At 39.1% G+C, this 23,101-nt stretch overlaps 1 protein-coding gene across 2 annotated transcripts in view; it reads right to left on the reverse strand.

The window, feature by feature from the left end:
* The window catches only part of BIRC6 (baculoviral IAP repeat containing 6), a 163,177-nt gene that overhangs the window by 24,304 nt on the left and 115,772 nt on the right, over window positions 1-23,101 (reverse strand). For both annotated transcript variants that reach the window (XM_065729152.1, XM_065729144.1), the window contains exon 66: window positions 2,966-3,176. In XM_065729152.1, coding sequence (XP_065585224.1) covers window positions 2,966-3,176 — 211 coding nt within the window. The remainder of the gene's footprint in view (window positions 1-2,965; window positions 3,177-23,101) is intronic.

Raw genomic sequence — 23,101 nt, forward strand, 5'->3', positions numbered from 1 at the left:
TGGAAGTCATGTTCCAACATGGAAGTGACATTCGGTAGACATGCAAGCTGAACCACTGTTTACGTAAAGGAAAACGCTGTCTTTGAAAGCAGATCCCATAATTATGTTGTTCTTAAGGCATCTGACCTAAAAGGGCAACAGATTGTCCCATTTAAGTAATTCATGCCAACACTTGCTTACATTGCTGGCAAACCTTCAGCTAAAAGGCTGAGAATTAAAACCTTCCACCCCAATGATTCCAGGCTGTCCAGGCTGTTGGTATTTTCATCCTTGTCTATACAGAGCTTTAAAGACAAACAGTATTATGCTTAAACCAACGAGCAAAAGACAAGATTTCTTTCACCAAAATAATGCAAGAAAGGCATACAGATAACATAAATAAACCAATTAAAAAATTCATTGGTTATTAATACTAATTCTGTGCCTGAAAAACTATTCTTTATTTTCAGATCCTAAGGTGACACTAAAGAAGTATTAGTATCATGTTTTATTTTATCAAAATGAAAAAGAGTTTGTGAGTAGTAGAGGTGAAAAGCCATTCTCACAAGAGAATCTTTTTGGATTTTAACTTAGGGAAGTGACATGAGAAGGCACAGGTTTTGTGCCCAGTAAATCCCCAACGGATGCCCAGATTAACAAAACAAAGAAGTATTTATACTGGAAATTAATTACACAGAAGACAAATAGTTTTCTTTCCTATTTTTAGAGGATTACATATACTGAGATCTAACTAGGACTGCCACCAAAGCACAAGTGGACAGATCTTGGATATGGATCAAATATGAAGTAATATTATTCCCTTTCTCTTGTATTAAGTCAGCAAGAAAACTGCATGACGTTACCACATGCTTGATATGCAAGACTAGAAAGCTAAGTTGAAAAGGATTATAGAAATTTACAAGAAGTTAAACTCATCAGCATGTACTGGAAATTATTCCAAATAATGGGATTCCTGCATTTCAAGTACTGACTGGCATGTGTTCTCAGTTTACAGTGGGAGAACACACACACACCTTTTCCTGATATTGTATTTATTTACTTCAAGCTCATGATATTTCAGCATATGCTTGGGGAGAACTTCATTTTTCAGGGAAAGATGAATATTGTTTCTTAATGAGCCAACTTTGTATTGGAAGCAACTGAAGATAACCCAAGAAACCTCTTAACTGCTGGTGGCAGAAAATTACTGAAGATGAAGAATGGAAATCTGAATTGCAGCATTTGCCTTTCAGCTCTCTCATTCCCCTCAGTCAGGGAATAAAAAGTTGACTCAACCATTACAAAAAAACCCACCCAAATCCTCAGCCCTGGAAACCAGAAAGTCTGGAGACAGATTAAAAGTGGGCTGTGAAATCTGTACCAACTCCAGCACCTGCCAGAGGCACAAGGGATTGGAAAGTAAGCAGGGGCTCCTTGCTTCTGTGAGTGCCAGTGCAGTGACTGTTCCTTCAAGCAACAAACACATACATCACCAACTTAATTGGTCAACTGATTTAAACAAAGTCTTATGCTTGTCTCTTGCCCTGTGAGCCATAGTAAAATGCAGCCTTTCATGCAGATCAGCAGTTTGTGACAGCAGAATTTCAGAAGATAAGCCACAGTTTTGTGAGTGAGAATCAATGATTAAATTGATTTGATCACTCAGAATTGCTCTGAGAAGATGGCTTGGTCTTTGAAACAACAGCATTGTATTTACCCAGAACATGCAGCTCTTCAAGTCAAAAGAGTGAATTCAAAAGGGGAAAAAAAATTAGCAATATAGATACTGGTTGTAACTGAACAGAACAGGAAAAAGACTGGTGCTCTATACCTTGCTGCTGTCCATGATCTAAGGGCCAACCAGCCTGGGACAGATAATAGGAAAATAATACCAGGTCTGACAAAGCAAAACTGCTATGTAACTACGGAATACACTAGAATCATCAAGGAAAAATGCAGCTACCGATTAGCCTGGGTTCACACATTCTGTGGAAGAGAATCTGTGTTTATTACTGCCTTCTTAAAAATAAAGGGAGTTACTGAGAGACCGGTCGACAATTACTGAAACAAGCTGCCACCTATGACTTGCCTGCATGACCTTCCTTAAGAAGTCCCCTGAACTCTGGACAGGTGCAGAACAAGCCTGTATGGCTTTATACTGCAAGCCTTACACAGCAAGACAGCATCACTGCAGAGAAGGGATATTTGGACACTTCTCCATTTGTTCGCTCATGGCTCTGTCAGACTGCAGGAGTGCTTGACAAGAACTGTCAAGTGTGGAGTTTCTTGGAAAAGGGTAGGAGACCTTGAAGCCTGGCACAGATGGTTCCAGGGCTTTTGTTTGTGATTTCAAAACATCTTCAGCATACCAGCTCACTTTTAAAACTCATGTTAATGGAAAGATTAACTACTGTAGAATCACCGTGTGCAGAAGATAACACTAGTCAAAAACCTTCAGCAACCTCAGGCTTGCACTATACAGTGAGGATTCTCACTACAAATAACAACTAAGTATTTTGTCTTCTTAATCTTACGCTTCCTGACAGAACCCAAAAAGGCTTCTCTACTAACCAGTCAGCCTCTGACAGACAATCCACTGTTACTCAATGGGTAAAGTATCACAGTAGCATATATAAGAAACCTGAAATATTTCTGGTAAAAACTATCTGGTTTATCCCTCCTCAGTCCCGTCCTTTAAAGAATGGACATGTTTAAAGAGCTTCCAAGGAATGCTCCTGCTTTCACACTGACAGCAGGAGATGTAAAGGCCTCACTGAAGAAAGAAACTGCATATTTGAAGCTCCCAGGTTCTTAAGCAATACTGCTTTTCTGACTAAACTATGAAACTCATCAACTTATTTGTGTCATGGAAAAAAAAATTCTAGTAAGTAGCATAATAGAATATATACATAGTAAACACAAATGTAGTTGAAGCAGACAGTATGTCCTCAGTCTGGACAATGGCTGTGATAGTAAGAACAATTACCTCAATCGGTTGGTATAGGTATCTACACAGGTCTTCATTTTGGCCAGCAAGGTCCCAACAGAAGCTTGTGACTCCAACTGTTCTTCCTCCTCTTCACTATTTTCTCCAGACAGAGGAAGCAACAATGGCACCATCGACGTGCAAGATGCAATAGCACGGAGTAATTCTAACAGGGCTCGGTAGAGAGGGACGTGTCGGGCCATATCCAAAACTAAGAGGAAAAACAATTTACATTTATTACTAAAACTATATAAGGATAATTATTAAAATGTTAATGACTGTTATAAAACATGGTATTTTGTAACAGCCGTTTAAAATATAAGTTTTAATTGGCTTGTCCAGAATAAACTGGAAAGATGCCTAGAAAACAAAGGTTAGCAAAAGACACAAGAGGACAAAAGAAAAAATGTTAATGAGGTTCACAGTAGGATTATCTCACAATTCTTTTCTGGAAGCTTATTACACAAACCTGGCTCATGGTGCATGCTGTCAGAAATGGCAAACGAACATCTAGGGGAGAAATTCTAACCTTCCACTCCAAGACAAAGTCAAAAGCTATATGGTGTAGCAGTGCAGCATTTGGAATTTTAATGGCATGAGCGTTAATAAAGACTTAAATATAATCCATTTCGAATCTAAGGTTACCTTCTGCATTGGGAAAATCTGTCTGTGTTACTGCAGGAATATTTATAGTCATGAAATAAATGAACTTATCTGCTAAGAGGTCTAGCTTTTCTCCTTTCCACAGAAAATATCATCTTAAAAAAAATGATTATGCATTCTTCAGAGTGTGCACTATCTGAAAAAGATGCATATTTTATCTGCGCACTCATGAACCAGAAACCAGTAAAGACGAATAAGAATATAAACTAGGCAGGCTAAGTTTGCTGTCCTAGTGTTGCTCAGAATGATAGAAGTAACTGTGGCCAGAATACAGATATCAGCTCTTCTAAGTAGGAAAGACATGCGGAGACGCATGATTCTAATGGATTCTGTAGCACCACATTGTTTACTTTTCTTTTCCACTTGCCTGGACAAATATGCAATGGATGTCGTTTCAACTGACTTTATATCATTAATAGAAATCCTGAAAATGTAGCAATATGCAGATACTTTAACACAGCTGCTTCCTCTGTCCCCAGGACATACTATTTTTAACCTAACTGGGGAAAAAAAAACCACTGCTCTAGTTCAGACTATTTACAAATGACTGAGTTTGATGAAATACATTTCTGCTTTTTCCAACACACACACACACAAATTAACTGACAAGTTGCATTAGGACAGAATGAAGCACAGAATAACTCTTTAATGTTTCATTTAGAACATCTCACCCTCCAAGCTAAAGCATATCACAAACTTTCATGTCCCATTACCAATCCCATAGCACTAAATGCAGCATGATGGGTCAGGATAAGTAGCCAACTAAAATTCAATGAGCGAATTTATCCGAGTTTTCAGCTGGATCTCTCTCTTCTTTGATAAAGAGTTTGCTAGTTGTATTTTGAAAGTACTGACACCCCAAGCTCACAGAATCACCAAGGTTGGAAAAGACCTGTGAGATCATCCAGTCCAACCATTCACCAAAGATATTTTGGGCTGAAAAGAAGGAAGATTTACTACAACAAAATATTAATCTGTCAGGTCTCTTATCACGGCTTTGAAAACACCCTGGGCTTAAATATATCATATATTTAAATCAAACTCTAATGAATTTAAACACTGGCATTTAAGAAAATCAGCTTCTTATTTGCCATAACATAAATACACACATTCATTTCTTATGCTCAGTACCTACTCTGTAGTGAGCAAAGACTGCCCACTGAAAAACCCCTAAAACGTGTAAAATGCTTGTGTAAACGTGTAAAACCAGAAAAATCCTGTTTTTAAGCCTTTTAAAGAAACCAAAAGTAAAAGGAATCAAATTTTCTCCACACAGCATCGTGGAGACAAAAATAAAATGCATATCTGAACATTAAGAAATCCTATTTCTGTCAAAGAGAAGCAACGGAACCCTTAGACTATGTCCTTATGAACCTGTAGCTCACCATCCATGGTCACAGCAGTTTAGCTTTTAAGCAAATATAAACATCAATGAAGAACAAGCGTTACAAGTATGCCACTCTGTTGAAGTATGCTGTACCTTGGAACATATGGAACTTTTTTTTCTGTCTTAACAGATCAGGCAATGCAAGTCCACAATAACATTTTATTGACATTAAATACAGTGCCTTCTTGTGTTAAGATTTTCTTTTCTGCACATCCGAAAATAAGTAATCTTGCTTATAGAGATGCTATAATGAGAATAGTATCAGTACATCTTAAATGTATCAGAAATATGGGTGCTTCAGTTGTCTAAGAAAGCACAAAGAGTATTTACATTACATGGGCACATACACAAGTGTACCAAACTGCAAATACACAGCATTCCTAGGAAAATCAAAGCAGGAGATCGAAACTTTTGGTTTCATAATACATGACGGGTGGATACATTATCCAGGATTCCCTGCTATTCCGGCACCAAAAATATTCAGTAATTACAGATATCTGTTCGCCTCCTGCTGCAGTGTTTGTAGTTTTGAAAGACAGTGAAGGCTAAAAATAGGTCAAAAATGGGAATGGATGAAACCAGGCTTCCCTCATTCCTGAACAGTGAGCAGTTCTGACCAGGGGCTAGCGGAGGGGAGAAGAAACTGAAGTCATTTTAAGAAGTCTCTGCTTTTAGAAGGTGCTAAGCATGCCCATCTTCCACAAATACCAGAAGGCCGTGAGATATGAGGGCACCTACTGCATCGCTGAACAGTTCTCAACATAACCTCTTATTCCTGGAAAATAACCGATTTAGGTTCAAAAACTGTGTGTTATTTTAAGAGATTTGGATTGATTTCCACATCTATTTATGCATCACTGATACAGCTCTACTTCTTAAAGAGGACCTAAGACCATCCATATACAATTATAACCTCAATAAATGAAAAAGCACATGAGAGGCAGGTAGCTTTGTAGGATTAAGGTACTGCCTTAAACTGTGTAAGTATCTGAAATAACATAATGCCTCAGTGAGTCTAATAGGTTTACTTTCTTTTAATATTTACAATACTTAAACAAAGAATAGCCAGGCCTAATGACCCATTAAACAGATAATACTGAGCAACAATAAATTTTTCTGCAATTCATTTAACAACTTCAGTATAACTTAACTGGGTATGAGTAAGATTATAAAACTTATTTCCACTGTAATGGACATTTAAAACATAATACAAAGAATAAACACATCTATTTCACAATAAAATAAATGATTAGTATAGTATATGCACTACATTAAAAATGTTCAGGCTTCACAGTAGATTGAGGAAATAAAGAAGAATAATTTCTAAGAAAATGATGACAAATTCTGCTTCACGAGGATCTAATGTGAAAGCATTCCCACTGTGATTCTTACCGTGACTAAAATAGTAATTTCTACCCCAAAGTGTTTGTAAATATAACGTAAAATGAGGCAAAACAGACACCTGAGGAACAACCGCCACCTAAGAACCCCCCCCCATACCAGTTTTAAGTGCATCACATTGCAAGACGCATACACTCCTGGCTTCCGTAGTACAAGAAAAGTAGAGTACAAGAAAAGTATATCCTGTACATCATTTGACAGTTAGCAGAATAGCATCATTTCAGGACCTCTTCTTGCATTTCAGCCATTTTAGACCCACAGAAGCGTGACTTTCTCAAACTATTTTATTGTATGTGCAATTTAATTACCTCTTTGAGCAACATATACAACCATCTTGCTGCCACTGCTGAAGGAAACTACGCTGTGCTGGCAGCACTAGTACGAGGCACTCTTTCAAAGTTACAGTCACTTCCTGCAGTTCCCAGTGCAGCCATGAGATGCACAGCCATGTTTAAAAGGAAATAACAGAAAAGGGCATTCTGTAGAGAAGGCGCAGACTAGAAACAGGAAATATCAAGTTAAACCTAAAAGTTCCTGCAAATACTGTGGCTTGCAGTTAATAGACCAAACGAGGGGAAAAATAGATTTAAACTTGAACAAAATCACTTTTATAACCCATGACAAATTGGAATTCTGATTTTACAGTAATGTTCTCATCTCTCTTCTTGCAAGCAGCAGTTTCCAGGGACCCAAGAGCCTCCTCCGAATCTCATTTCCTCATCTGACTTGGATCTACTTTTCTCCTACCAGACTTCACATCTTCCTAGAAAAACTAGAAGTATTTTTTCTTTTCCTTTTTGTTCAGAAATACAAACTCTGCCTCTATTTCAATTAAGAAAAGTATCAATTACACAGAATAACTCTATTATAACTCCTTACATCAGGCATAAAGGCTCAAGATTTACAATAGTGCACTCAAACCTCCCTGGCAAAAACAAGCCAACCACAAATCCCAATAACCAACAAAAGCAAACAAGCCAACCAAGGGAGAACACTTTTACACTCCAAAGATCAGATTTTTTTTTTAAAAGACTGTAGCAAAGCTTGAAAGGCATTGGTCTCCTCAATTTAAAAAGATGAAAGTAAATAAGGTTCTCATTATCGTTTCTCTTACTAAAATCCTTTAAGCTCAATGTTAAGATTGTAACTACAGTACAACACACATCTGCCACTGATTTATTTATTTTTAACCTTCACATCACTCAGAGGTTCTGTCAACTCTACACCACTTCTAAAACACACCTCATAAGTAATGAGGGTGCACTTAGGTTATTCACAAACCCCAAATGCAAAGCCGACATTAAACTAAGTTTTTCAGGATCTCCTTCTATTAAACTTTCAGCAGCAAAAAATGCCACTCCTCAAAATTAAGACACAAAAAACCACTGGTTTTGTATTTTCAGTCAAAAACTTCATACAACTCTGTGACCACAGATACTGCCCAACAGCCGTGTGAGACATGGTGCTTATAGTAGGGCCCCACTTCCTTCTATAGCTTTGACAAGTGCAGGCACTCCTCAACACCCTTTATTGCATCTTTCAAACATATGATCTATGAATGCAGTCCATGCTGCAGGCTATAGTGTCAGTTCCAAATACGTCATGCTCTGCTGCCTCTTGATTTTCTGTTTCACAATCAACCCAGGGCAAGCCTCTTTTATAATGGGCCTAATTAGCACTCTATGTTCTGTTACATTTTGATGGGAAAAAAAGATTGCCCACAGAATATTTCAAAATTAGATATCTTAAAGAAAACATTAACCTTAGGGAAAAACAAAAGTTTTCTAAACACTGCCATCTTGTAATCATCCAATTATTCTGACTTTTTCTTTGCTTCTCTGTGTATAAAAATGATACATTTTTCATGGTACCATTTTGGATTAGGAGGAAAAAAAATAAATAAGGCATCAGAAGAGACAAGTCCCTTTGCAGCAGGAAGAGGGGTAAGCCTCGTGCTGGAAATCAGCTTCCACCTCAGGAGTTACAAATCGAGTGTCAGGGCACAGTGAAACAACGCAGTAAGGGTGGTTCTCCTAACATGTGCAGCATCAGGCTCCGAGTTCATGATGATAATTATTATTATTCAGATTCAGTCTTCCTCAAAGCATCTTGTTCCTATGGTACCAGCACCAAGCAGCCGAGAAAGTAAAATAGACCAAATGTCAGAAAACTGAAAGAAATAAATTATTTATTGAGATGGCATTCAAACAGTAGTAAGACTTCAACAGATGTTTGTTTCTCCCTCGTCTCACGTAGAAGCACAGAACTGGAAAAGGGGTAAAAGAAAGGCAACCGTGTGAGCTTCTGTACCACCTCAAATGAAACAAACGAAGACCTTGCAACCTCAGTGACTAAGAAGCATATGATAAAGTTTTTCAAAATCATGAGTGGTAAAGAAAACGTGAATAGGAGTGATCTGTACATTAAAAGAACCCGGCATGCCATGAGAAGAACTGTAAAAGAACAGCAGGATGCGTTACACAACGCTTCACAGTTAGGCTTTGGAAGAGCTTAGCAATAAATGCTGGGGCAGAAATATTATTACAGGGTCAGAAGTAATTGAGTAAATTCACACAGTAAGAACAGGGCACCAAGGACTCATAAATGAGCTGACATGAGCCCTGGCCACACAACAGCACTAGCAGCCCAGCAGTTATAGGTCAGCTCCACTGCTATGTTCTCCCACAGCCACCTGTTACTACCTGCTATTGCTGACCACACTGGCAAGCATGGGTCTGCCCCAGCACTGCAGCACTCACACACTTGTTCTGAGAAACCATACAAAAATAATAGGTTAACTGCTGCAGGAAAGGGAAATAGTGCACTTCAATTCCAAGAGGCAAGATGCATTGTTCAAGCTAGTTGGTCAACCAGTTGGATTCTGGGTAGGAAGGCTGCTCAGAGGGCAGCACGCTGCTCTTCAGTAGTTCTGCTTCACTTATTTTTAAAGCATATTTTATTTTGGTGAAGGTAAGTATCTGTGTGAACCGTTTATTACATTTTTTGCCATGTTACAGATGGCAGCAGAGGAACAGTCTGCCATGGAAGTGCACATGAACCAAAGGTGTGTCACTGAATTCCTCCATGTGTAGGAAATGGCGCCCACTGACATTCATCAACACTTGCTGAAAGTTCAGAGACAAAACAGTAGATGTGAGCACAGTGAGGTGGTGGGTCATGTGCTTCAGCAGCAGCAACAGCAAAATGAAAGACATGCTGCACTCCAGATGGCCACACACCGTTGTGACACCATGAAATGAAGACTCTCAGTCAGCTCAGCCATGTGAACTGGTGGACTATGACCTGGGAACCGTGTACAGAACTGAATATCAACTTTAAGGCATTGGAAATGATGGTGAAAACGTTGGAATATTGCAAAGTTTGCATCATAATGCTCAAATAGGAACAGGAAGAACATCATATGTAAGTTTGTCAGGACCTACTGACAGTGCTGCAAGCGAGTTTCTTGGATCCCATCATTACCAGTGATGAGATATGGTGTCACCACTAGGAGCTGGAGTCAAAACAGCAGTCCATGGAGTACAGCATGCAAAGTCCCCATCAAAGAAGTTCAAGACAGTCCCCAGCAGGTATTGTGATGTGCACTGACATAGGAATCATCCTTCCAGATTTCTTGAAACCCAGTGAAACCATCAACTCAGATCAGTACAGCACAACACTGACTAAGCTGAAGTCTCAAACTTCCAGAATCAGACAAGAGAAAACAACAACCTCTATCTTCCAACATAGTAATGTCAGGCCCCATACCAGCTTGAAGACAGTGGAGCATGATTTTGACTGATCTGTCCTACCACACCCACTGCAAGTCCATATTTGGCACCTTCTGACTTCCACCTGTTGGGCCAATGAAAGATGGTCCGCATTCTCCTCGGAACAGTGCTGTCACAGCAGCTGTGAAAGTGGTCACCTTTGCTGGTGCAGATTTTGATGAGGGCGGTATGCATTCGCCTGTCTATAGCTGGCAAAAAAAGCATGCCTACTGGTGGTGGCCACGCTGAAGAGGGGTGATTTATGGCTGTGAACATGCTCTATCAAAACAGGGTTATTGTGCTCTTTGTAACTGTTTTAGTTCCATGGAAATAAATAGGCAGCATTACTTCTCTTTGCTATGGCATTTAATACAATTAAAAAATAAATAAATCCATTTGAAGCAGATTTAATGATATCTATCTAATATTAATGGTAAGCTAAAAATGTGAATTTTCCACTTAACTAAGAAAATAAGAAAGTTTTTTTCCTTAAGAGAAATCCCATTATTTAAGTAGCCTGTGGACAAAAATGTTATTAAAAAATAAAATTAAATAAAATCAGGTGCAAGCTACCCTATTATTTCACGTTAAGTGTGTTTACATTCAGATATGACCAAATTCATAGATTGACACAGCAACTCTATTTGTTGGCCCATTCATTTGTTGCACACTGGCATGCTCTAAGTCTATCATTAGAACAAAATACATATTTATCCCCTTCTGAATTCCTAAATCATAAAGTATAATTGAAGCTAATTCTCAAGTACAGGCACTCTACAGAGTGAAGGTATCGCTGCTCTAAGAACACGAAGCAGGATTTTTAAGGAAGTTAATCTGGCTTTCATCATCTCAGCACTGGGAGAGCGAACAATGATTTCACTATTTTTGGCAGGACGAGTGGGCAAGCAGCCATCTTGAAATGGTCCTCAGCAAGTCATGTTACTCCTTCCAGACCATAAAATGGTATTTTAAGGCAAGATGGGAATTGAAAATAAGATGGAAATCTGCCATTTCATAGAACATGCTGCAGAAATTAACATGGAAATTCAAAATTAGATAATAAAGGATTACTTTATCTTTTTTTTCTTTAAACCATTACTTCAGAAGATGGAAGAAGGCCAGGTCTTTGGCCTTCTCTTCCAACTACCATGCTATCAGCAAAGGATACTCACATTCATTTTAGACTGAGGGGATGTGCTTTGATCGTGCTTCAGGGCAAACTTTCAATTTGTGAGCACACCTACAAGATCATGCCCTCAAGTGGCAGAAAGAAGACTATTTCACAGATCTCATTCTACCCTAAACACCTAACCATTTTGCCTGGACAGCATGACAAAATCCCTGTACAAATGCAAAACAGAACTTTTACAACTTATAGTATATCTTCTGTGAAATAAATGATTTTTGTATAAACAAGTGAAGCACAGGCTATGGAGAAACTGAAGCCTAATAGCCATCCTGAATATGAAAGGCACTCAATGCATGTTGAGAGTGCCCTAGAATGCAAGCAGCTATGTGGTAAACTTATCCACCAGTGTGCCTGAGTATTACAAATGACAGAAGAATCATCTCCACAGCACAGACATGCAGAACAGGAGAATTTATATTGCCCATGCAATGCCAAGCAAGCTGTGGCATCACTTCTTAAAATCTGCCATCCACTAACCCGAGAGTAGAGCATAACAATAAGCAAACTCAAAAGAAAAGTTTACTGTTTTTTAATGAGTGGTACTAGCGAAGTTGCGCTCGTAAGAGGACAAGAAGATAGGAATTCCATTAAAAAACTGGAGTTTGTAGTCTAGAAAGAGCTTATTTCAGAACAACACCTTCAACTTCAGGAACTTGTTTTCTTGTGACCTGCACTAAAACTCCAAATGCAATCTGAGAGAGTAAGAAAGAAAATATTACAAAAGCATCTGCATAAAATATGGAAAATGACAGATATAACCTTTTATTTTCAAAGGGAGGAATGAAAATAAGAACACAAGCACAAAATGACAGATGAGACAGTGAGACTGTTACTACCCAGAATAATCAAGACCTATCGCTTCATCTAACAAATGAGAGTTCCAGCTGATGAAAATGAAAGGCAGTGCTCGGTGTTCCAGTAAGCTTCTCTTCAAATTCATGCTGAGCTTCACTGCCTTCTAACTGGTGAAAAAAATAAAAATAAAAAAAAAATCTGCCCCAGAATTACAGTGAGCTCCTCCTAAGGAAAGCTGAAATAAATTATCTAAAACTAACCGTGGCAATCTGCTCTATATGTGAGCAGAAAGAAAGAGAATGCTACTTTGCACAAGAAATTCTTAGCATCTTTTCAAGGTTGAACAGACCCAGGTCTGTCAGCCTTTCCTCATAAGGGAGGTGCTCCACGCCCTTTATCATGGTCTTCGTAGCCCTCCACTGGACTGTTATGAGGAGATCCCTGTCTTTTTTGTAACAGGGAGCCCAGGACTGGACACAGTACTCCAGGTGAGGCCTCACCAGGGCAGAGTAGGGAGGAAGGATCACCTCTCTCAACCTGCTGGCCACACTATTTGTAATGCACCCCAGGATGCCATTGGCCTTCTTGGCCACCAGAGCACACTGCTGGCTCATGGCCAACCTGTTGCCCACCAGGACACCCAGGTCCCTCTCCTCAGAGCTCCTCTCCAGCAGCTCATCCCCCAGCCGTACCGGTGCATGTGGTTCTTCCTCCCTAGGTGCAAGACTCTACACTTGCTCTTGTTAAGCCTCATCTGGTTCCTTTCTGCCCTACTCTCCAGCCTGTCCAGGTCTTGCTGAATGGCAATCCAGAAGTATCAGTAGCAAGAAGGAGCGGGATGCAATGAGAATAAAAGTGAAGGGCATCAATGTTTCTACAATGTAATATGGAACTACAGGACACCTAGCACAATGGCATATTATCCTGTGATGCCATATTCTCTTTTCAAAAAACACTGATGCTGCAAATGTGTTTGCAGCAAGTGAACCAGATACCCACCAACTATCCAACTACATTCATTAAATCCACATGAAACCATCTGAGATGTAAAGTCTGAATAAAGTAAAATAAGAGAAATCAGGAGCTCCCATCTATATGTAATATTTATAACATTACATATAATATTTACCATGGAAATTTTCAAAGATACAATGCAGTACCTCAAATTTTCAAGGGCCTGTGAAGTGTCTTCACCAATTACACTGTGAGGGAAACCTAATTTAGTAGTTAGAGACTCCCAGTTTTCTCCTGTTTGCAGATACATCTGCCAGTTTTGGTCTCCAATTAATGAAGAGGAAAAAACAAAACAAAACAAAACAAGACAACACAACTCCTGGATGAAACACTCATGGACCTTAGCAGTAATTTAATATTGACCAGGAAAGCTTATGGTTAAGCTCCCTTTCCTTTAAATAAGGCAGAAGCTTTTCTGCCATATCACTTGAACAGACACACTTATGGCCAAAACCAAATCCTTCTGAAGACAGCTTTCTTTACCATTTCTTCTGAAGTAAACAATTAAAACCAAACCCACAGAAACTAACTTCAGTAATAAAATGAAAATCAGCTGCATCTCATATATGACATATGCTTCTACAAATCCCTGTGTATCAAAGAAGCTTATTCTCTCATCTATGGAAGGCAAAAGGCAAACACTATAGCTTAGCTTCCTTTTACACAAAACATATTGCACAGCTGAGGGCAAGGCATCAAAGCCTGCCAGAAAAAATATACCTCAAGTCAGTACTGGAAGAATGACGTTCAAGTAGATTCTAAAGGGGATACCATAAAACTACAGGTTCTTGGCAGACTGATACAGACAGATAAGCAGTCTGTTGCTCCTGCTTCAAAACAATCATTCTATCCTATAACCACAGAGGTCCAGAACTTCTGTTTGGCCTCCTAATAAGCAAACAGCCTAGTTTCCTTATGCTTTCAAGACTGCCCTGAAAAGAACTTCTGGGGACTCAGTCAAAATTTTGGAAAAAATATCTGTAATTTAAAGCTCATAAAAACTCCACAGAATTTCAGCAGCAAATAGATGAGCAAGAGCAGGAGGAATAACGAGGTGTGACGTGAGAAACCCCACTGAAATCCATTCCTAATCCTTCTATCTCTCATCTGATACTTTTTCAGGTATCTTGCCTAAAAAATTCCCTTCTTTACAGGAAATGTAACGTGTACTTCAATTTTCTGCAATCAAGTGGGTGGAGCCAGATACCGCAGGTTAAAGCATGCTCTGTACATGCAGCTCTAAAAGTCATCACCAGCTATGTAAATCAGTGAAGAACTTTCGGTCTGATCCTTAAAAGCAAACTGAAACAATGTGGAGTACAGAAACAGTTAAAGATTGAAGTAGAAGTCAAAAATCTCGCAGTGATTTTTGCCAAATAATAATTTGTAGGAAAATAATTATTCATCAGCTCTTTGGAGGTAGCAAACTTCAGTCTTCAAAGGACTAAGTGTCTTATCCCACAAGTAATCCAGTATCTAAGTACAAAAGAAAGGCAGGTCGCCTCGTCTTTAATTCTCAGATATCTCAGTAGGGTAATTCTTCAATACGTACTTCATAACGACTTCCTGTTTTTAAAATGCAAATAACATTCTGCTACAGAGACAAGATAGATGTACAAGTTTACAATTAGTTCTTTCACAAATCTGCAATATTATTAACCACGCGTGGATTATCAGCTTTAACATTTTCAAAAAATACATGTTAAGTTATACTATAAAAACATCACTAGGAAAAAATTCAATACCTTAAGTGCTTTTATAATATAACAAGCACATACTCATCTTCTTTCTGCAATAGAAAATAAAAGGCTTCACAAGAAGAATGTCATGGTCTTGCTCCAAAATAACTTCAAAGTAAAGATGAGGAATTTGTTTTAGTTCTGTTGTTCACTGAGTGCCACTTTCCTGGACTAGGATCAGTTCTTACTACTTTGCTTCTCCAGGCTTGCCCAGGAGAAAGATCCAATATTCATTTAACTGATAAATCTACTACAATAAAATTTATGAACATGACAGCTCTGAAATTTGATATTCAAAATCCTCCATCCTCTAGAAGCATGCAGCCTACATTCAAACCATTTTCAAGAAATGGACCCAGAAAACTTCGTAAAAAAACCCAACCCTCTTCAGCTGTAAAGAACAGCACTGAATCACCACTGAAGCATTTTGAAAGCTACACTAATCACGTTTCAGAAGTACAACACCCATACAAGAGATTCTCTTTGATACCACAGCAAAACTAAAAATGAAGATGCCTGAGTCTAAAGACAAAAGCAATAGTCTTTTTTCCATCATTCCCTTCCGCTACATCCAGTGACTACAGCTGGAGTCAGTATGATTCAGTCACCAACTCCCAAGTAACTCTCTCTAGAGAGATTAAAATAGTTCCCTTCAAGCCAGTATGTGACATGCCACTCAGTATCCTTCAAAGGTAGGTTGACTCAGCTATCAAACTTGCCAGTTTTCTTGATAGAATATTGGTATGCATTCCAAACATATACACAAACAAAGCAGTGGTTGATCCTGAGTGCTGCTAATGGAAGCTAGCATCAAAAACAGCCTGGCAGAAGAACTGATGTTACTCTCCATGTCAAACTACTTTGGGTGGCACTGATAAAGCTTAAACTGCTTTCTTAAAAGAAAACTATTACAGAGCAGAAGTGTGAGAGACTGGAACAAGCAGGTTCCTGGTGAGTGAAGACTGACAGATGGGAAAAAGCTAGAATTTATAGCTGTGAGAGAATTCTGTATGATTGAAGTTCCATGATTGGAAAGCAAATTCTTACAAGACGTAGATACGTAGCTGAAGTGTCAGCATCATTCAAACAAGACTGAGGTGATGCACATAAAGAGCTATGAATGAGAACAGTAAGAAATCTAGAAGTAACTTGAGCATTTTTCCTCACAATGGACAGGAAAATAAAGACTTCAAAATCTGTCTCAAACTAACCATGCCACCACTGCAGGCTCAAAGGCATCACACATCACCCCAGTCAGAAAAAAGTAAGTAAGGAGCTCACATCCACCCACTCAACAGACAGAAAACAGTAGCTGTATTTAGATCTCATGATAGTAAAACACCAAAACCTAACAAAGGAGAAGGAAAGGGCATGGACATCCCCTTCTTGGTTACGGTAAGCTAACCAGTTCACCTTAAGCAGACACAGCTTTTCTCTGTTATTCTGCACTCAAACTGAAACAGCATAAGATCTCAACCAGATGTTTGTGGAAGTCATTATAGAAGAAAACTAGAATGTATAACCTACGGGATGCATTTTCCTGCATCTTAGACAAAATGCAGAATAAATACAAACGGAATCAATCTTCATCAATAAATGACGTACGAGTGATCTTTCGGATTTCATTACAGTGTCTTAAATAGATTTTTAAGTCTAGACAATTCTTCATGCTTTTCTTCTCATTTTCTATGTATTTTCTCCTTTAACATGCAATCCTCTCCAGAGCATTCATTCTCTATAGGCAATAAATACCTCACTCAAAGTATGTAGTTTTTAACGAAGATATAACATACACAATAATCTTAAAGTACATTAAAATTAAAATTAAATGCATTCATAAAAACACAAGGAAAAAAACCCAAAACTTATATCTTGGCTAAGAGTACTTGTCTCTTTCCTAAGTGTGATGTTGAGGGTATAACACATTACTCACAGCTGTAGCATACAGCACAATAATGTCCATCTAAGGACCAAAACTGTACTGTCGTATTTTAGCACTGAGTCTTTACAAGATAGCTTGGCAACTCTCTCTTGAAATATGAATATCTGTAAAATATGACATACATTTGTATTGCCTGAGGACTATTTCCATGCAATACAAATGCTCAAACACCAGCAGTAATGAACAGAACGACCTCTCATCAACAGAAATCACTCACTCTGCTCTTGGGATGCTACATAAATTAGTTTCCAATGACTTGCCAAAGTCTTACTAAGTGCTTGAAAGCTTGGCCTAGATGGAAAAAGCAGAATTACTTTTAATACATTTCTGGATACGAACACCAAATAGCACACAACTGTGCAGAAATCAAGGTCATTTCAAACTCAGCCAATATTACTCACTTAAGATGTACAACTGCGAGAAACCTCACATGGAATTTTCTCTTCATACTGAAGATGTGTTGTAGCTATAAGGGAGTTTGGTATTTGTAAATATCAGCTTTCACTCGACCCAGACAAACTCCTCAAGCTTCCTGTAACGAAGAAATGTTAGGATCGACAATCTTTTTCTGTTTTCCTTCTCCCTTACAGACAGGAACTCTGGCACTGCTGCTGCCCCTTCTCTCTCACTGTGCTGTGCTGGGTGCATTCTCCAAACCTCAGCACGGCTGCCCAGCCACACGTACCAATGCAGAGGAAGGATGGGCCATCAAACCAAGACTGAGGCAAAGGGTGTATCTGAATCACGGTGTTAAAGAGCTGTTGCTCCCCCTCCACTGTGTGCAGAGGGAGAGTAGTTTCCCTGGGCTCATGTAGCCCCTGTAGTGTCAGCTGCATCGCATCGCTCATGACAGCAGACCGACACAAGAGCTCAACCATGGCTATAACCAGGCCAATAAATACTTTGCAGGTCCTTTTGCTGCTCTCTGTGGATACATCTTAATTAGCTGTCTATTTGCACTGCAGCTGCTAAATTTACTTCATTGCCACCATTTACACTTGACAACACTGCAAGAAATTCTTCTGCTGGCCTTGAATCCTTCAAATCAAGTTGCATTAAATAGACAAGGTAATGGATTCTTCCCCTCCAAGTATGACATTCATCGTTAAATAAATTGTGCAATGTGCATCTTCTATCCCCTTTCACAAAGAGTTCAGGTTTTAATGTGAGAGTTAATATGGTACGATGGCTTGAATATTAGGTTACCAATAAGTGTGAATGGTCAGAATACACAGGTGACATTTTTCCCATCTTTGTATCCAAACGGATCTAAACAAACAGAACTATGTTTGAGATGCACTGACAGGAAACAATTCCAAGAACAAGTGGAGTTGCAGCAGCCTTTTCAAAACACAGGAAGAGCTTAAAGGAAAAGCCTATATGTTCAAACTAGAATATATTTTAGGGAAGCCATGCTGGAGAGATCAAAACTAATTCTTTACACCATCCTTCTACAGCCAGACAATTGCACTGAGGCAACGCTGTGCTCAGTGTGAGGGACAAATCAAGTACCACCACTGTACACAATGCGCTGCCTTGAAACATAGCAGCTGCCATTAAAAAATGCACGTGTAAAATATCAAGTGTTGATGTGAAAGCAGAAAAAACAACCGTACTTAAAACACCTCAGAAAAATGAGAAAAAAATGTGTAAATAAATCAACTTGAAATTTGAAGCATTTGAAGTGATGATTTTACCTTCTTGCTTTCCTTGTAACAAGTCACAAAAAAATTATCAAAAAATGAATTTCAAGTGATGCGTTTAATTTCTGAACTATGCTGTTCTGGAAAGTGATGGAGGTTTCCAGTTATCATCGGTTTCCCTCTCAAGAGGCTTGGAAGAAGTGAGCTGCCCCCTCCCCTGCACAGGCACCTCTGTGATCTACCTAGGAAGAATTTGGGGGTACTGCTTCCTCTGAAACGAAAACAGGAATATTTTCTCTAAGGCTGTGCTTTCATTAATTACACCCTCACCTGCATTCCTCGTGCGGGGAATACAAAAAGGGAAAGCATTAGGAGCATCAGCATTTCCCAAAGAAACAATTGCCTGTCAAAACATAAAAAGACAAAAGGCAGGACCCGTGTCTCAGCTCGAATGCCTTAATGCTGCTACTTGTCACGCAGCACTCCATCAGCACCCCCCGAAGTACAGTTAGCCGCACTCCTCCCCAGCCGCACACTTTCTCTGCTGTTGCAGGATGAAAATGTGCCCGGCCTGACAATGAAGCGGCGGAGCCATCGCACATTGTTATGCAACTCGCTGTCTGCAAGGGTGGCTCGTAGCTCCTTCTTTATTCAGCAAGTGCCAAGTGCATGTTTAATCAATGTCACAGCTCGCCACGACTGAAGCCGCCGTCATTCCTCTCCTCAGATCTGTCTGCCTAAGTCCTGCGGTGCTCCGAAGAATACCTTGGAATTATTTCCAGAGCCTCTGAGTGCAGGTGTGTGGCAGTGCTGACACGGCCGCAAGCAGCACAGACCTCCCTGCATCCTTCCTCAGTCTGGACTAAAATTACGGAGAGCGGCTGCACGGAGTTCACTGCATTTGGAATTACAGCGCATCAACGTGAGAAAGCCTCTTCAGGCAGCTGCCACAGAGCGTAAATCACAGGCTGGGGTGGGGGGTGGGGGGCTGGAAGTCTTAATAACTAAAAATAATTGCATACAACAGGAGCCGCTCGTATTTTCTTTTTTTTTTTTTACAAGGCAAAACCAAACGGCGTGCATTTTGTTGCTCTACATCATCCAGGGAAAAAAAATCCTCATTTTAATGAGAATTAGTCAACAGCAAGGATCGTTACCAGGAAGGTTTTCTGACTACCCTCGGTGCTGGTGGATTACCCAGGGAGAAGGCCAGACATTGGGAAGCTTCTGTAATGTTATTCCCCTCACCGTTAAACTTCTTCGGCAAGGAACTGTCCGTGCCTGTGCTGGGTCTGTCTGAGCGAGGAGAGCAGCCCCTTCATGAAGATAAAAGCCTGGCTTGCCACTGAATCAACGAGTAAGAAGCATGTCTGATGACATTTTATTCCTGATGCAATGTAGGGTAAGATACATCATCTTATTTTACCTTTCTGGGAGATGTGCTCTGAGCTGATGGCTTTAATTAGACTCAGCCAAATATGTTCATCATCAATGATTAAAGATGTTTGCCAAGAGAGAAAAACGCTGTAGCACTGTAAAACATTACTGCAAACCCTCAATAAATGTGGGTTATCCGAGCTAGTAAAAAGCCCAACCAAATCTCAGTTTAAGATATTGAATTTCTGATCGATAAGGCTAAAACAGCATAGCAGATTACATACGATATCAACATCCCAGCCACCAAAGAACAAAATTTTACAGGGAATATCTTTCTAGAAGACATTAGTCTGTAAATTAAGAGTGCAAGAACAGCTAAGTAATAGAGACAGGCTGTCGACCTCACTTTTGCAACAAAAATAGGTAATAAATCACACGTATGTCTGTAAATCTCTATCTCAGTCCTTAAACTGCACAGAATTCTGCTGCTGTGAAAGTACTGCTGTCCTTTGGCATACTGCAGCAATAAGCATATGAAATAATAATAACCTTTATATTTTGAGACAGACATTGTCTGTTCAGTGTTTACTGTTGCATGGATGTCCAAAGGCTGATGTATTAAACGAATACAAGGATGAGATCTCACCTGCAATTGCCTACTTATGGCTCACTGTTCCAAAAAAGACTGTGATGCTGTGTTAAGGAGGCACATTATTCATGTTGGGCAACAGCAGACATGAACATTTTCAACTGTTTCTGTACTGTGACAGTTAAATAATTTAACAGCCACTGAAAAATCACAGAATCTCTCCGGGCATTTCACAGCATTTGACAGTGCCTCCATACCTGCGTTCATCGATTTGATGTTACACCAGGAAACAAATGAGCTGGCTAAAGACAAATGTTACATTGCTTTTATAAGGCACGTTAATTAAGTTTGAAGCATCAAGCTATTTTTCACTCCTATCCAATCTGCATCTATTTCTAACATCTCCATGTTCATTCAAAAAGAAAATGAAAGATGAATTCAACTCAATGAACGTAGAAATGAGAAAAGAGACTGTAAAGCACAGAACTGCATTTAAAAAGATGAGAGCCTGCTCATTTGTCAGACCAGATTTACCATTTGCTTTCTTTCCTCTAGCTAGCTGCCAGAATACTGGTGAAGAAATTTGCAGGAAAAATGGGGACCTCTGCCATCACGACACTGGAGGATGTAAAAAGGCGAGAGGAGAAGGAGGAGAAAGAAGAATCTATTCTAGCACTGCTTGGAATTATTGGAACTGTGCTCAATTTATTTGTTATTGTTTTTGTGTACATCTACACCACACTTTGACGGCATTTTTGAACATCAGCTGCACAGCACACAGTGCAAAGACCAGCGATGGTAAGGATGATCTTTAAATTTAAAGCAAGAAAGCCCACAGTCTGAAAAGATTATCAAAAACATTCCAGAGCAAAGTGTCTGGCTAAGGGCACAGCAACGATGACTGCTATATGTGTCTGTGAGCCCAGGTAGGGTGCTAAATTATGTAAATGAAGGCAGACAACATTCAGTTTCTTATGGATAAGAGACGAAACCCAAATAACGGAACCTGAGATGGCACCGTTTTACTGACAACAACGTGCAAGGCACCAAATTATAAGCAGAAAAACAGCAAAAACAATCAGAACGCAGGAAGAGATTAATTAAATACATGAATATATATATATAAGCAAGTCCCATGATGCTTACTGTAGCTTTGTGCAGTCCGTCTCTTCATTGCTGAGACCAGAGAACAGACAAAAGGGTTTATTTTTAGATTACCATAATTTTGGCTTAAAATCTACACTGATGTGCAGTAAGTGTGGAAAGAGGAATGGTGTTATACCAAAAAAAGAGGTAAAATTATAAGTAAAATTTTAACTATTGACTATATTCTGCAGCATTTTTGTTAGTCTTGTGGAAAGCTCAAAAAAAGTTAGGCTCTCTTGCCTTTATTGAATCTGTATTTGAAATCATGCTATACTGACAATGTGCTTTTCTAATTAAAACTCCTTTTAAGTGGTGTGAAAAAATAAGAGTTTCAGTACTTCTTTTAAGAAATATTAAAAATGATGATACTGTAACACACACTCTCTCAAGGAAAAAAAAAACAAACAAAAACTACATTTTCCATATCACCATTTTCAGAATGTGTTTAATGGAAGTAAAGTACAGCTTCGTAGTTTTACTTGATGCTTATTTGCTGGTAAAATAAAAAAGATTCATGGTGTCGTATGGAAAATAGCTTCCATATCATTTCCCAGAAGAGTATACTCTCTCTGGACCAAGTCCTTCCCTTTCTGAACTGTTAATGTTTTAGGCCCAGAACTGCAACTCCCATGAGTACTTTATGGAACATATCATTAGTTTACTCTAATTCATTAAACTATTTTCATGTACATTTTTAAATTGTATTTTTATTTATGTTTTTGAATTTAATTCAAATCTGCAGACAATTCGAGGCTATCAAAGTTTTTTTTACACATGATTATAATCCACGTACATCTTCTAAAAGAAAAGCTACTACTGAGAGCTTAGGATTAAAAATACAAGAGAGAAAACTCATATACAAATAAAGAAGGGGATGGGGAACTGATTTTTAAAACTACCATTCCTAATAATACATGTGTCACATGAAGAACAAGACAGCTGCATTTCTGGAAACCAGCACTGCCAAACTACATGCAGTTCATAGGTTCATTAGGTTGGAAAGGACCTACAAGATCATCTAGTCCAACCCTCCTATCACTATCCCTACCCAACTACTAAATCAAATCCCTTAGCACCTCATCTAAACGCTTCTTGAACAGCGCTAGGGATGGTGCCTCAACCACCTCCCTAGGCAGGCCATTCCAGTGCCTGACCACTCTCTTTCAGAGAAAAAATGTTTCCTCAGGTCTAATCTAAATCTTCCCCGGCGCAACTTGTGGCCATTCCCTCTCGTCCTGTCATTATTTATCAGGGAGAAGAGGCCCACCCCCTCCTCACCACAACCTCCCTTCAGGAAGTGGTAGAGTACGCAGTTCCTCCATAAAATGACAGCAAATAAATAGAATCTCTTACCTGCTTAACAAACTGAGCCTTCTAAAGTCATTTCTTAACAAGTACGAACATAAAACAAGGACAGGGATCTATAATAGAATTTAGCAATGATAGTTCGATCAGTTACAGAAACAACACTGCAACTCAGT

The sequence above is a fragment of the Cyrtonyx montezumae genome, unplaced genomic scaffold (assembly GCF_038088225.1).
Source record: "Cyrtonyx montezumae isolate F1298 unplaced genomic scaffold, pur_monq_1.0 scaffold_0, whole genome shotgun sequence".
Classification (NCBI taxonomy): domain Eukaryota; kingdom Metazoa; phylum Chordata; class Aves; order Galliformes; family Odontophoridae; genus Cyrtonyx; species Cyrtonyx montezumae.